Source organism: Strix aluco, chromosome Z (genome assembly GCF_031877795.1).
Source record: "Strix aluco isolate bStrAlu1 chromosome Z, bStrAlu1.hap1, whole genome shotgun sequence".
Classification (NCBI taxonomy): domain Eukaryota; kingdom Metazoa; phylum Chordata; class Aves; order Strigiformes; family Strigidae; genus Strix; species Strix aluco.
Window position 1 is genome coordinate 87469923 of NC_133971.1, and position 16809 is coordinate 87486731.

At 43.8% G+C, this 16809-nt stretch overlaps 1 protein-coding gene across 10 annotated transcripts in view; it reads right to left on the minus strand.

The window, feature by feature from the left end:
- CELF4 (CUGBP Elav-like family member 4) overlaps nt 1-16809 on the minus strand; it is a 720508-nt gene that overhangs the window by 39553 nt on the left and 664146 nt on the right. For 6 of the 10 annotated variants that reach the window (XM_074811972.1, XM_074811971.1, XM_074811969.1 and 3 more), the window contains 2 exons: nt 15213-15293; nt 9081-9224 (listed from right to left, as the gene is read on the minus strand). In XM_074811972.1, coding sequence (XP_074668073.1) covers nt 9081-9224; nt 15213-15293 — 225 coding nt within the window. The remainder of the gene's footprint in view (nt 1-9080; nt 9225-15212; nt 15294-16809) is intronic. The other 4 variants (XM_074811976.1, XM_074811977.1, XM_074811975.1 and 1 more) reach the window with 1 other exon arrangement.

A 16809-nucleotide genomic window follows, 5' to 3' on the forward strand; every position in this document is an offset into this window, starting at 1 on the left:
AATGTAGATAGTAAATAAGACAGGGAAAGGATGGTTTTGTAGTTGTACAATCAAATGCTGCCTTGGAGAACTGGAATTGATCCCTGTTTCTGCTATGACATCGCAGTTACGCTAGGTATATCATATATCACAAAATTCCTTTAATAAGAATTCCTAGGTTACTTTTCTACTAGTAAATAAAATAGGGCAGGCTCTGAGTGCAAATGGTACACCATGGCTTGTATCTACATGCCTAAACTCTCATCCCTCAAAAGAGGGTGGTCTTATCTATACTGCTGTCTAGGGACAGTCCCTGGCCCTTGTCACTGCCGAGCCATGCCCAAGCAACATCCAGCCATGAGTTAACTGTCATGGCCAAAATAGAGCCAAAGGCACACAAATGTTAAAAAGATATGGCTAATTATGGCAGATATGTGAGGACTCCTTAGTTTGCTAGTGAAGATGAAGCTTTACTGTGTGTTCCTCTTTCCTTGGTGCTCTGTGTGTGACCTGAGATTTCACTGGCAGAAAGGCTGCTGCCTGTACCTGCATCTGAAGCGAACATAAACACAGCATGCCCTGCATTGTGCTAAATACTTTGAGAAAACAAGCAAACAGACTGATCAGACTCATGGCATCTCAGATTAAGCATCCAAGATTAAGAAATACTTTTGAATATCTTGCTATGCCTCATCATCCCCTGGGTGAAACAAAGACACCATGAGCACTGTGAAAATTCTGTTACTTAGCTCTGTGAACCTCTCAAATGCTCTGCTGGGAAGGGCCTTAGGAAAACAGATGAGGAAATAATAATAAATTCATATTCATAGCAGGGTTTGAATATTGTGCGGGAAGGAAGGCCTGAGGCCAAGCACGGAGCTGTGAGGATCTATTGAACAGCTGCTCAGTAACTAGCTAGCCAGACTTCAAAATGCTGAAGAACAGTCCTGTGCAGTGAATGAGACAGGATAGATGGATATAAAGAAGTTGAATATAGATATACGGGGGGACAGATGGATGGTTGGATGGATTGATAGAGACTCGTCCATTCTACAGCTGAAATTCACCTTGCATCAGAGAAGTCTTGGGAAAACAAAAATAAAAACAGATGTAATCTGTAGCCAAAACACTGCAGTGGGCCTGCAGTCTCACAAGAGTGTGAAGTTGTAAGTCTGTGCTCTGCAGATCAATCACTTTGAGTTCAGAAATGGGCCTGGCCATTGGAGGGGTCATTATTTCTGACTTCTGAACAGAAACTTCTGACATGAATGAGACTAGCACTAGAGACCTTCCTCTGGCATTTCTACACATAAGGGTGTTTGCATTTGAAACTCTAATATCCTTGGAGTACATGTGGGACCAGCCATAGACTATTCAGGTTGATCTACTCTATCTAATGTCAAAGGGTTTTTAGAGGATTTGGCAGCAGACAGCATGCTGTGCAAGTACACAAGAGCCCGGTCAGGTTTTTTTCCTAGGTCCCAGTGCTGATGGACTGATTTGAAGCCCAGAGCATTAAGTTTTTAATCTCTTTATAAAGTTTTCTTGTTGTTTTCTTTTTCTTTTTCTTTTTTCTTTCTTCTGGCGTTAATTCTTAACATTGCTGATTTCAATTAGTCATGTAAATGGCCATTCCCCCTTTGAAGGTCATTAAATGAGTAGCCACAAAGACCCTGCAGTAATGAGTTCGTCCATATAATTATCTCATGAGTAAAAACATTTTAAATGATTGTATAAGTGTGCATGTGAGTAGGCATGTACAAACATATCCATAACTTAGAAATATTCTAGATGGACTCTATCACTTGTGTGGAGAAATGAATAGAACAGTGATAGACACAAGGACTGACAGATAAATAGAAGATAGATTCTGCTAACATATTCTTGTCTAATAAATTGTTAAGCTACAAAAGAAAGCAGAAGTCCCTGTATACAATGTATAGATTTTCTACAAAAGAAAGCAGAAGTCCCTGTGTACAATGTATAGATTTTCTTTAATGTGAGTTATTGGGAAAAGACAGAGCTGTCCCTTTAACTGGAGAGCTGCAAACAGCTGTTCCTTATGCATACATGCTTGCTTGGTCTGAAAGTTTTGGTAAGTCAGTGCATAACTGACAGTTAGATTTATCTCCCCAATAAGCAATCAACATTATAATAAAGGAAAAATGCTTTCAGTGCACCTTTGAGAGTGCATCAGAAATTAATCTAAACATCAAATTAATTATAGTTTGTAAATGAATAGTGGCTCACAGCCCTAATACTTCTCCTGCTCCTCCTCCTCCCCCTAAAGCCTCCCCCAACCAACTGCAATGGTTGGAGGTGCTGTTCAGTAAGTTTGACGAACAGCTCCTTCTCTTTCTGACTCACACAACTTTTTTCTTATCAGCTAGAGAAAAGTCTCATCTTTACTCTGCAGACCTGAAGTCTCAGACCCTGGCTGCTTTGGAGTATAACAGAGAGTAGGTAGCAAATAATAAACTTTTGTGCCTCCTTCCCCTTTCCTCTGGGAGCCCTAAGCACCCCTCTAACGCTATCCTCCTCCCCTTGGCTTACTTTCCAACTAAGCTGGACACCTCATGAATCTCTCCTTGGCCGTCTGTCTGTGCCAGGTCCTTCAGAGTGGAGAGGACCACAACAAACTAGTGCTGTTCTGAATTGAAACATCACAGGCATCAGGCATGCTTAACGTGCCTTAAAAATTGTTCCCATATTGTCTCAACTCAGGCACTCAAATTAGTGGCTTCTTCCATTACACTCTGAGCTTTGGTCTGTAACCTGCAGCTATATGGGAATGACAATCTGATATCGTCCGGGGACCTGAAACAAAATGCATTGCTACTAGATTATGCAAAGTAAAGGACATAGCCCAATTCCATGGGCTATAGAAAGGCTCAGGTAGAGACTTTTCTTAGGAAATTTGAAATCAGGTTAAAAGTAAAAAGAAAAAAAAATCAGATTTAATCATAACACTGGTAACATCAGCAAGCAAAGCTCCACCTCTCTCCCAAGTGCTTTCTAATAATTCTTCTATCTATTGACAATCTTCCTATTTACCAAAAGAAGAATCAGAAGAGAAATGCCAAAAAACTTTGAGCTGATAAATAACTCTCTTTAACCATGGATCCTAAAGCCCTGTGCAATGGAGTTAGTGTCCGGCTAAAAGAAGGGGAATGCAAGGCACACAGTTAGGTTGACCAATGATAGCCCATATGGGGCAGGAACATGCAACTGGAATTTCTTACCCTTACATCACCTTAATCCTGGACCTGCTTATTTCCCTGGATGAACTTAAGGAGAGTTGTGGGGGTTTTCTTATCAAATGAAAAATTGCCAGATTTGGCAAGGCATGTTGGAGTCATATTGTGAGCATGTGCTGACACATGGTCTGTTTTTCTACTCCTATGACTTATGGAGTGATACCAATGCCCTTAGATCTGATCTGCAATGCACCTGGTCCCAGGGCCCTGCATAGCTTTGCCGGTGTCCTCATCTCTTAATGCTTCTTTCTTCTTTCTGTTTCAACTCCCAGGTTGATACTCTGTAGACTGTCACAACCTGCCTGCTGCCTTGCATCTCCCACTCCACTTTTCTGCCACCACACTGCAGTCATGAACCACCACAGTGTGTTTTTAATAACATGATACAAGCTCTACCCATCCCTCAGCCCTTCTCCTGAGCTTCACCCCCTCCTGTGTCCAGTCCTCATTCCTCACTGCTTTTCTCACCTTTAATCTTTCTGCTTTGGCTCCCTGTCTCTTTTCATAAGCTAGAAGCCAGAAAAAGTTTAGCAGGGAATACAAATTTTTAGCAACGAAGGTAGCTAACTATTATGACCCTCATCAAGTGACGTTATTTTCTCTCTTCTGGCATCTTCAGAGAAGATTGGATGTTTTATCAAATGGGGTGGCTCACTAGCAACTTTCAAGTGGTACTCTCTACAGGAATCTGGAATGAAACAATGTCTATGTTGTACCAAGAGTCAAATGAGATGTTTCCTTTAGGCTGTATAAATCTATAGTCCTAAGAAGCCCTTGCAGTCTGTAGTCAGAGCTAGAATTCTCCTTGCTACATTTAATGTGGAACATTACAAAAAGGGGTGGGACATCCCTTCTGCCAGTATGAAAGTCCATCTGAAATGCATAGAAAAGGAGAAAAACATCCAGCAGCTGTGGTTGTTCACACCTGGGGTGTCAGACCACATTGAGCTGAGTGGAGGGAAACCACAGTGCCTCTGTGGCCTAAGGGAGGTTCTTCACAACCTCCTGGAGTCATTGTCCTATGGGGAGAAGCTGAAGCTGCCATACCAGCAGGTATGGGGAACAGGCACATGCTAAGAGGACACATGTAGGGGACAAAGTGAGGGCAAGGAGCAGAACTGGCCTGCAGTGTCTGCTGCTCAATGGCATGCAAAGAGCAGACAGATCCAGGTGCTCACTGCTCTCAGAAAGCAATGACTGGAGGAATGAGTTTCTAAGTGCACCAGTAAAGCAATTCCTCCAGCTTTAATTTATCTACATCTTATGTGACACCTTGGGGTAACCATTTGGCCTCTGCTGCTCCATCCACATCCTCGTTTTTCTAATTTCTGTCATGTCTTCCTAATTAATATTGTCCAAACCTATTCTTTTCTCTCTTTTCTCTGTTAAAACATTTTCCTAGAACATGTCTTGTCTCTGTATTTCACTAATTTAACATCTTCAGATGCCTTCTTAAAATGTGTCTTGTGCAAAAACAGTGAGTGCTCCTGAAATTAGGACTCTATTGTAGTGTCACCCTACAACAGAGGTAAAGTTAGCCATGTGTGGGCAGCGAGAATAACAGCTCTTCTCACATTGACTACTTGCCTTAGCAGTCTTAATAGTGTCATTTTACTCTTTTTCTTTTTGTCTTGTACACAAACCGATCACATTTAAATTATCTGCATTACTGAGAGGAGGACTATCACCAGAACCATTGAAACCAGCACATAGATATATTTCATGTCCTCTGACATTTAGCATAACTACACGCAGAAGAACTTACACCCCTGCAGTAGGAAAGTGAGAGACCCTGTGCAGTCTCTGCCTTGCTCAGAGACAAGCTCCAGGGTCCTGCAGAAGTTGACATTCAGGCTGTGGCACACTCTGCCTCAGTGCAAGACTTCCTAGGTCAGCCTGCTGTGAGAATGGAAGTCACTGTCTTCAAGGAGTGTCTAACTAAGTGTGATTTTCCCCTGAGAGAGACAATGACTTGTACTGTGGTCCTGCCATTTCACTGGAAATAGACAGCATGGCCCAGTAGAAGAAACATGCTGGTTGTAAAAGAAGTGCTTGGGAAGAAGCTACGGGTCTCAGCTGGGCACTGAGTGAAGGACTAGTGAGAAAGAAGAGAGAAGGGCAGAACTGTGAAGAGCTGTGAAGGTGACATCAATAAGTCTGAATAAGAGAGGGTGGACAAGGCAGCACCTGAGGAGAAACCCAAGGAGATGTTGATATGGTTTGTGTGATGGAGGCTCAGGTCATGGGGATAGACAGGGTGTTGTTGAGTGGGAAGGACAAGTGTGGTCTGCACTTGGCCATGTTACAGCTACATCAGGATAGGGGGGGAAATAAAAGCCAGAGGTTTGAATAATTGTAAGAGAAAATGAAGGATTTGTGTCTATCCTGGGTGTGTGCAGCAGAAGAAAAGTCCAAGGCAATGAAGCCTCCCAATTTAAATGGCTTTTTTCAGTGAGGAGTCAGGGTTGCTTCTCAGGAAGTCTTACACAGTACAGCAAGCAGTCCTGCTATGGAAAACAATAGATGTATTTTGAGCACTTGCACATTTATACATGAGACTGGTGTTTGCTGTAGCTTGCATTCCTCACTGCTCCTTTTCAGCTAGGAGGCAGAAGCTTCTGAATTGGGAAAGTCAAAGGCTTCATGACCACAATGTGGTTTCTTCAGTGTGTGCAGGTGCTAGTGATTCTGTGAAGGGTCGTGGACTCTAGAAACCAGGATAAAGGTTTGTGGCTGATCTCCTTTCTTCCTAACATTCTTATGGCCGCCCCTATACTATCCTGTCAGTAGTGGCCCAAGGAGGTAACTTTTTGCTGGAAATGCAGGGGAGAATTTGGAGCCAAATGGGAAGGAATAGAAGTCCTGTTTTGACATGCCGCTTTACTAACTCACTCAATTTGGGCCAGCTAGTTCAACAGTGAGATAAGAGCAGCAAATGAAGTATTTTCTGTTCCCATAGAAAAAAAACATGGTGACATTTTTCTCCATAGAATTTTTTAAAGTTTGTCTAAAGCAGGACTTCTTGACAATTTCTCGACAACCTCAGGCTAGACTCTGTTACAGCAATTTACTTGGGATCTGCATAGCAGATACATTTTAAAAGGTCATATAATGGTGGAATATCTTTCTGGGGCCAGACAGAATTGTCCCCCCAGGCTACCAGTTGGAGAGCTCTAGCTGGGTTAAAAAAAAAACGAAACAGAATGCAAATGCTATGTTTTTACATGTTGAGTTTTGGGAAATGTTTAAGCAGAAAAGGAAAGAGTTTTCTTACTTTCAAAGTTAGCAAAATCCCTTCTTGTCCTTTAGGAAAAAGTAATTTCTTTTTTTTTTTTTTTAAATTGACTTTCTGAACAAAAAATTATAATCAGCACCATCTTCAGTGGACTTAGCAAAACAAATGAAAGGCCTGATTTTCTGTAATATCTTCTACATTTTTACATTGCTTTAAAGTTGAAGGTCAGCAGGGTGGGAGGTTTTGAAGAGCAGCGTAACATACTTGTTATAACTAACTACCTGTACTTCTGCTATTTCTATCCTTCTGCAGGTGGTGCACATGGCAGCACAGTCAACATGTTTGTCTGAGACCAATGGTCACAGCAGCCACTCAGCTCTATGGAAAAGTAAGTTAAAACCAGAGCAAACTGGGGCTTGACCCCTGGGGCCCAGAACTGTCTGGATTTGGATATTTGTGTCTCAGAAGCTAACATAAGGTGACTAAGATGCACTGGCAATCTCTAATTCTTGCTTTTGCTTGCCTGGACACTTGAGTCAACACATCTGAACAGAACCTTCCTGCTTTCAGGGTGAAAGTCCCACCATTAGTTTTGGAGTTTACTTCATCAAACAAGCTGATGTTTAGTTTCTCCCAGTAAGACTCAATGTTAAGAAAATTTTCTGCAAAGATCCCTCAATTCCTGCTCAGCTATCAGCCATGATCTCACAGTATGTTGGAAGCAGCAGTAAATTCAGCCCCACAACCCTGGCCCACAACCTAGGTATGTGTTGTTATCCTCATGAAGCCTTGTAGCCAGAAAGCCTTTAAGGTAAGAGGACATGAAGAGAATACCTGTCTAGAAGCTACTCTCCCTTACTGGACTTAGCTCTCACATCATTTCTCCATTTACCTTTGGTCTTCCTACTTGTCAATATGTGGAGAACCAGGCTCAGTAGTCCCCTGAAAATTTATGACAGGAATGGTAATTTCATTGCCAAAGGTCCATTTCTATCACGTGGATATCCTTGAATCATTAGTTTTCAGTGTCACCTAGAGCTATGCTGGTCTGCTCATCTTGTTATGAGCTTTTGTATGGCTAAAGCTCTAAAAAGCAGGTGGGCTCTGGAGAGAATGGGGCTAATTCATAATTTCTCATTTGAATTTCCCAACTGCCTCTTCGCACCAAACTCTTTATCTTTCATTCCTCTAGTGCTTGAGAATGCAACAATCCAATGACTACTGGTGAAGGGGAATGTTGTGTCCTCTCACATCAGGGGACAGAGCTCCTTCAATCAAAGGGGAAAATAGCCCATTCACACCCTCTGTGTATGGTCAGGAGGAACTGTGCATAGAGAAGGGACATGAAACTCTTGGAAGTAGTGTATGACATGCACCATAGCTAGCAAGGGATGAGGTTTAAGGAGATGGGTTGTCCGGAAGGGGAAAGGGGAAGGCAGCATGGAAGAAGGCATAGTGTGAAGACTGAGAGTGGCTTTAAAATCAAATGAAACTCTAATAAGTCTTAATTCTGGAAGTCTGCTTGAGAAACAGAGTCCAGATAAGCTGCAAGAAACAGGGAAAGAAAAGCAACAGTTTGTACCCTTGTATTTCTAAGGGAAGGTCTGCAAAGAGTGCAGGATGGCAGAGAACCAGAAATTACACATCCCAGTGGTGGGCACGTGGATGGGCGAGATTCCCGCTCTACTGGGTGGGATGGGATCAAATGTTGTAGGGTCCCCATGTTGCTGCACTTCCAGAAGGGACCTTTCACAGCAGCACATTTGCAGTGGGATACCACTGGGCTGGATCCCACAACAGCCAACACCACATGGCTGTTGGCTGGCCGAGCCCTCCTGTTGTAGGTGCAGCTCAGGGTGTCCCTAGCTGGTGGCTCACAGGCAGCTGAGGTTGTGCTCTTTCTATGCTCCAGCTGGTGGGGTTGAGCCAACAGAGAGGACAGAGCTGTGTAAGAACTGTGCAGCTTTCAAGCCCAGCCTCTTAGCATGGCCTTTCAGTTGAGGCACAGGGTTACCTTGGTCTATCTGTATCTGCTGTGGTGCTGGCTCAGATCCAGCAGGCTCAGAACATGGCTGCCTGTGGTCCACCAAGCAGCCATCCCCCCAGAAGACCAGGCTTTCAGCCCTTGTCTTCTTGCAATCTAATGCATCACAGCTGCTGGAAAGCTGTCCCCACAGCTCTGTTTTCCCTTCAACACCATGACCTGTCTTTCCTTTTCCTTAGGTACAGAAATTCCCCTTCTGCCACATGCTCCTGCTGCTGACCTTGTCAACATTTCATCTACTGCCCAGCCCCCTCCATTTTACATCACGTGCTTTAGCCTTTTCTGTACCCTCCCACCTCCCCTTCCAAGAGGGATATTTTCCACCCCACCACCAGCAGCTGCAGCCCCCCACTGCTGGTGAGATGCCAAATCTTCACCTCTAAGCAGCGCACACAACTCTGAGCATGAGACAATTAGGAAAGAAAGAGGGAAGGGGGAAAGTATCGACAGGAGTAAATTGAGAGAAATCATAAAGCTTAAGCAGAAAGAAAGCAGTTTGAAAGGTAAAGTATTCAGAGAAAGCCCTTTCCTGGATGAATCTAATTGTTTTGTTATCTTTACCCACCAAAGCATTTACTTTGGTTTGTCGCCCGATCCACAAACACTTTCGAGGAGATGACATTACCGAAAGGCAGGAACATCTGCATCAGCTCAGCATCCCCAAACTCCTGGGGCAGATGGTAGATAAACAGGTTACAGCCCTCTGGTCCTATCAAGAGAAAAAGAAGACCCATGAATGGAGAGAAATAAGATATGAGAAAGCACATGGTGGAGATTTACTTTGGCATCCTCTCTCTCTGACTGGTGAGGGGTTACCTCTAGGAAGCAGTCTGTAGACTCTCAGAACAATGGACAAAGCAGAAGACCAGGAACTCAGAAAGTCACCTGGAGGCTATGCTAACTTCATTAACCTTCCCGGACAGACACCAAGATAAAATCTAGAGACAGAGGAAGGCAGCAGCACATGTGGCCATGGAAAGACTGAATGGAGGAATAAGAACAAAAAGAATGAAAGAATGCAGTTCATATTTTTTCTTTGCTTCTCATAATCTCATTTAATCTATAAAGTTTTGGGTGACCCACACTAACCCTTGCCTCTTCTCAGCGTCTGCATGCAGAAGTTTCGTTATCCTTCTTGCATCTGTCTGAGGAATGTGACAACAAGTAGAAAGATATACACAAACCCATATGGTTATTTTGTTTTGTAGAATTTTACATTCAACCCCCCAGCTCGACTCATCCTGAAGACTCCCCCAGATCTGGACAGTTTGGCCATGTCCCCCATTCCAGAGGGTTCTGCAAGAGAGATTACAGATGGATTTAAATCCAAATTACTAGACAAGAAGAATTGCTTTTTTTTGCCCCAGTGTTGTAGCATATACTCTTAGACTTCAGAGGGTGCTTGGAAAATTATCCAGAGAGAAATCTTTAGTTGGAACATGCAGATTTGTTAAAGTAAAGACCCTCAGAAAGTGTTCTGTTGCAATTGTATTTTGGGGCAGAAGAGGGAGAATCTGCCTCTGGTCAAATAGCCTAGAATGAAACTTTTCAATGTAACTTTTATTTTCAACCATGCTGTACTTGAGCAAAAGTCAAAAGGGAACAGGTGTGTCCAAGTGGTTTTGTTGATAAAAACCCACATTTAAATGCCTTGCAGTGTTCACTAGCAGAAAACTGTATAGTTTGGTGAGGCAGGGATTGTTTTCTTCATGGTCTTATTTCCAAAGGTACTTCCACCTGCTGCCCAGCTCTGCACTGACCTCGACAGGTAACTCCAGCTCTGCTTTGCTCAAGGGTGTGGAGATGAAGGCAACATACAGTGCATGCTTCTTGCTGCAAGGGTGAGAGGGCAGAAGGAAGGAGGGTTTCCTCCTTCCCCCCAGCCCATGTGCCTACAGTGACCTGCTCAGACAATTTTCCTCTAGTTATGTCTGGGGCACAGAGTGGGGAAAGAAAGGGTTTTTTAATACTGTCGTTTTCTTCATCAGGGCATAATTACGGTGTCATAACACAGCAAATTACAACTTTGCCTTTCCTGTTAGGGAGAGGAGTTCGCCTAGATGCTCCCACCTTTTATTAGCCATTACTCATCCCCCCGGCTGGCAGGAGAAGTACGGCGAAGTCAGGATTCTGACAGATGCCCATTTAAAGCTCATTAAAATTCCTGGGTCTCAGCGTGATTGAAGTCACAGGCTCTCCACATTTCCTTTTGGATTAATGGAAAATGAAGCCCTAATGAATATTTGCTAAGCACAATTTTCCCCACTAATTTGCTAAAAGGACTGTCATGAAGGAACAGCTGATCCTTTGCATCTTGTGCATTTCCTAGAGGTCATAAGGATGGTAACAAGGTTTCTTCCAAATGGGGGGGATAGTGGTACGGTGGGATAATTAACTAATTAGGCACCCGGTCATCTGCTTAGCTAAATTACTTTTGAACCTCAGTGGCCCACAATCAGGCTCTCCTATTTCATGCCAAGCTTTTCCATCTTCCCCCATCTCCCGTCTGACTCTTCCTTACTCTCATCACTGAGAAACTATCCCTTCTCCAGTCCTTGCTGCAGTTCATTTCCACACAATGTGGTTATTGGCACGATAAACTAGATATGAAACAGTCTGAAAGTGTTAAACAAACACCAACCCCCTTAGGTGTCTGTTAGAATTGAGAAAATTCTGCCCAGGAGAAGACCATGGTCCAGAATAGCAGGGAAAAAATCATTCCTTCATCTGAACATGCCCCAGAGCACTTCTGCTGTGGGATTTGAGATCCACATTATAATAGAATGGGTAAAATCTTGGCTTTTCTGCAATTAGTGGCAAAATTCCCACTGACATCACCAGAGCCAGCAGTTTACTCTGTAAAACTGGCAAATTCTTTCAAATATACCAGCTGCATTTCCTGGGGTCTTGGATGGCTTGTGCATGAGTAGGGTTTCTGCCTGCATGTGCTGAGAAACACCTACTAAGGCATAAGGCAGACCAGGAGGCACACAACTTCATCTACACCAGGTTTAGAGGTTGGGCTCAAGCAGAGGACAACCCTTAGTTCACCTTGAAATCAGTTTTGCCTCATACTGCTCAGAGACCAAGAAGAAGAGACCAGGGAGGATGTGAAAAAGCAGAGACCATTCTCAAAGCCCAGTTCAGCTCTGAAATGTGGCTGGGAAACCCATGCTGTGTCTTCCCATACCAATTCCGACATTCAAGGCCAAACTTACTCTATTCTCAACAACAGAGGGTTTTTGTTAATTTCCAGTGTTGAAAACTCCACCTGCTACTGAGAAACACCCTGGGGTAGGTTTGATTTTTCTACCATCCCCACATATGAAAATTAACAAAAAATTTCTCATAAAATCTATCCATCCATAAGTTACCTAACACAGTTAGACTCCTTGGTAAATAATTCACAAAAGAAGATCTGTCTGCCGCAGCCCTTCTATCTTGGGTTTTTGTTTTTTTTTTTTCCTGAGTCAAGTTAGTCTGGGCACTCCATGTAAGACTATGTGGATGGCTGCCTCTTTGTATATATATATGTATATTTTTAAGAATCCAGAGGAATGAGTTGTTCAGCTCAGAATGCTGTGAAGAACTAAGTTAGTTCTCTTTGCACAAATGCAATGAGTTTTAAAGGACTCAATCAGGATCTCTGGAGCCAGAGGAACTTCACAGCTGCTATGGCAAAACCTTAGTGAAGACTCCAATTATCTTGTTGGAGAGAAAGGTCTTGTTTTGGACTGAGTTAAAGGATTATCGGAGATCAGTATACTTGGCAGCTTAGAGCTGAATACAGTACTAAATTTATTTACCACATTCTTTACTTTGGCTTTCAAAAAGACTGTAAGTCAGCTCAAAATCTAACCCTCACGACACATTATAAGAAGAGAATCAAGGTTCATTTCTACCCTGACACCTACCATGGCTCTTGGTTTTATGGATTTAAGTTATAGATATTTCTGTTCATTAATATACAAGAAACATCGATAGCCTTGAGTCGGAGAAAAGGGAAAGAAAAGTTTTAAGAAATGCACAGTTTATGAATGGTCTGTAAATTACAGACAAACCATGTTGGATAACGTAAAAAAAATTGATTGAGAGCACAGAAGCATGTGGTAGAGAACTCTATGGTGGGTCCATGTGGATTTGGCTTGGTTGGACCTGAGCTGCTAAGCCATTGCTGTGCCCACACTCCTCACTGTCCAGCTCATTGTTAGGTTTTTACATGGAGATAGCCGCAGAACCAGCCTTTATCCCTGTGTGTCCCCTGTCAACATGAGTAAACTCCATATACCTGTGCTGACATCAGCTGTATATCATTGCATCCCCAACACTGGGAATCGGTGTCATAAGGAAAGGCTATGACTAGACTGGTCTTCCAACAGTAATTATAAATGGACTGTCCTGTAAGGTTGTGTTAAGTTAGCCTGCAGCCCTTTGGTCAGCTGCACACCTCACCTCTACAGCAAATACTCAGAAGCTGGTATTTCCTTGCCTTTTTTGAGTCTTCTTCTTATTCAATCCCCAGCATGTTTGAGCCAGGGCATATGAGAGTCACAAGCTTGCACCACTTTAATATCTAAGTGTACTTCTGGGTTTCAGAAACTGTGTCAAGATGAGTAATACCATACATATTTAAAATTACCCCCAAGTTTTGCTTGGTTGACATGGCCTAAATCAAGACTTCATCTCTAGCTTTGATTGTTTTGGATCTGTTCCACCCTATGCACCCCGTCAGCTGCCAGCAGCCTCAGCGCTCATGTGGAAGTAATGACTAATCTCTAACAGGAACACTGCAGCAGCCAAGCGGCTCTGGGCTTGTTATCCAACTGGGATCTGGGAGCAGAGAGTTAGCATTGTTATTAACAATGTGATCATTGATGTTATTGTTGTGGTAGGGCTGGTTCATTAACGAATCAATGTTTGTGCACATCCTTGCAAACATAAAGTACTCTTCTCAGCACTGAGCATTATTATTATTAGACTTCCCTCTTGCTGTGTTTTCCTGTTAAAGGTTAGAGATTCTTAAAGGTCTTGACCGTCTGCTAAAAGGGAGTGTTGTGCCTTAGAGATTCTCCCTCTAGCAAGCAGCAGAGAAAGCCATAACAACTAAACACTGCAGGAAAATGGAGGACACGGTGAACAGCAGCCTGCATTGGACTGGTGGTTCATCTCATATATCTGGCCCCCAACCATCCTCAATACCAGCTACTTACAGGAAGGAGCGAGGAGTTATGAGATAATTTGTCCACTGGGTGACACTCACCCTCAACCCATAGAGACACATTATGTCTTGCAAACACAGAGGGCTTTGGGCAGTTGGTCTTCAAGGTGTGCACAACCATTATCCCTTGCTTCTGATGGCTCCTGGCACTATGCTATGCTGAGCAATGATCTGCTCGCCATTTTGTCCTGTACTTAATCTAGCCCCAGTAAGTAATAAAAAGCAAAGTCCTTCAGCATGGGGGAAACATCTCTGTAATGATACGTTAGGTCTGTGCATCTGTTCTCACAGCAGGGACATGTACTAGAGCTAATCAGGAGCTGGAAGTTGTGTTCCCCAGGAAATTCTGACATCAGAAAAAAATTAATTCCAAATTAGATCGAAATGCTGACATTTCTAATTTTCTTACAAAATGAGTTTTTCCCCCCAAAGTAGTTCTAGGCCATCAGAATGTTTTAGTTTGATAGTGTAATCTTGATTCATTTCATTCTGACTGTTACACTGTATTAAAATATTAAATGTCATTATACATATATATAATAACACATAGAATATATCTGAAACAGTGATCTAATAGAGGACGAAAGTTGAAATGTAATTATTTAAAATGAGGGTATCTACACTAATCTGAAACACCTGACAAATGCCTCACTTAGGCAAGCAGTCCCCTCTTGTCAAAAGGGAGCAGTGGACTCCCTGGTGGACAATTGGGACTACCAGAGTGGGTTGCCTCTGAGGATCCCACTGCTCCCCTCTGACTGTAAAGGGGACATTACATGGCATGGTTGACTCCCAAACATTTACATGAAATAGTAGGAGATTCACCTCTCATTTTCATGTCTTCAGTGAAGCCATTCAGTCCTGCAGACTAGACAACCAAGGCTCGTCTCATAGTCGATGTAAAGAAATAGGTACTTTTACTACACGATTCATCTCATCCTGATACAGAGATTGTGCTCTAAAAAGCTGATTTCTGTTTCCAGATTATCAAAGGAGGCTGAAACGACTAGATCAGCTCTTCTAAATAGCAGGTCCTCATTCTCTAAATGGCAGGTGTCTGAAATCACGTTACTGGCTTCTAATGAAGGGCCACAAGAGATTTGTTTCATATTAAGTTCTTTATTCCAATGCAATTGCATTTTTGTCTGCATTCGTGTTGTTTGTCTTGAACACAGACACCCCACTGGACATTATTGGCTATGTTGCTAGCAGGACTTTCCATGGCCCACGAAAATCAGCATGCTCCCCTCCCTGGGGACGGAGGATATCTCAGCGGCGATGCCCCGTGGGGATGTTCCTGTATATTACTGTTAGTGCCAATGATGCTGTTCCACATGTGGAAATGGAGAAAAGACTCAGTGAACCTGGGATTCAAAGCAATCGGGCATTTAATGGATACTCCCTAAGCGTATGAGGAGGGGAACTGATGTTGTGGAATAGTGTGCTGGGGACAGAAAGGAGGGCAGCACATTTACTCACCTTCTCTCTGTTGCTGTGGGATCATGGGAGGTGGCTGTGGGAACGCTTGGCTAATCTGGCCATAAGCAGCAGGATAAGCAGCTACAGGGGAGAGAAAGGGAGAGAAGAAAGAGGGACAGATTTCAGTGCTGGGAAGCAAGGAGCTTTCACTCCAAGCCATCATACCAAGCTAGAGGTTGTCTTTCCCCTGCATTTTGGCTCTGTAAAGGGCCACCTTGTGCAGCCTGAGATGTGTCAGAAGCACCATGGTCGTGCTTCAGGAGGTGCCACGTGGCCCTGAGCACCCACCCTCCCTTCAGCTTCATCAGCAGTAACACCAGGGACAGCCATGTGGTGTAAATGGGGGTCCCTGCTGAGATCTCTCCCAGCAGAGATGCGTAACCATCCCAGATGGTACCACAAACACGTTCATTCACGAGCTCAGCGCGTTGATGCCCGTGCTGACAGTCACGCACAGAGCGCATGCACATGTTTCCCTGTGCAATCTCTCTTGGACTCTGATTAATTCACATGCTTATATAAACAATTCATATGTGTGTTTCCTCCCCTACTCTAACCTTCATATGCCCACACATGGTATAGGCACAGTTGCACATACACTCTCAGATATACATTTTCTTTCATGTCCATAGAGACTTCCTCTCTCTCACACAAACATAGTGGAAACAGTGTGCAGCTATTAAACAATTTTCCCCACCTCAGCTCCCCCACTAAGCAGACAAGGGGAGCCATTCAGTACCACAGATGGTAGATGATGTGCCTTGCTGCTAAAAATACAGAGTACGGGTCGTCTGCGAGCCCAGAGAGAGGGGGATAGGGGCCATGTGTGTGCAGAGGGGTTAATTAACAGCTCAAAGGGTTGAGCTGCTTCCCATCTATCAAACCTCACAAGCAATAAATGACAATAACTAAAACACCGGCAAATGAAGCCCTACATGGAGAATTAAATTAAGTTTCCAGATACAGAGCTGACATGAGATAATAGCCATTCCTCAGCGGGAGCCCATGATTGCTCCAGTTACCACAGGAAATAATGACTTTGGGGTGGCAGCTTCCTCACAAAGTTGGCCATGGACACCTCACGAGGGGAGGCCGAACACGGCGGGGTCATGGTCTGCACCAGGTCACTTTGGCTGGTGTCAGTCCATCAACTGCAAAGGAGGTGCTCAGCATACAGGGCTATGCGAGTGGAGGCTGACCCGTTGGGAGCCGTGGAGAAAGCTGATGGGAAGCCAGTGGTATGTCTGTGTAGCTCCTAAGCAAGCCTCAAACTAAATAGCTGGGGTATGGCCAGTGTAGACATACCCTAAAACATAGGTATGAGCAGACGTGCCATACCCTACCAGGCACAGCAGCAGTACCTCTGCAGGGACTGCTTGCCCATCTCCCCTCCTCGCTGCAGCACTCAGGAGACCTGTTTTAGAAACTGGCCTCCAAATCAGTGGCCTGATTTTATGCTTATGCACTGTGCTAAGCAGACTGGACCTGGTCCTGTCAAAGAAGATGCATGGAGGTACAGGTCAGTGGAAACCATTCCCTGGGGAAAGGGAGGAGGTTGCCTCCTTAGGGACAGAAGACCCTGGGCTTTATGTTTTTA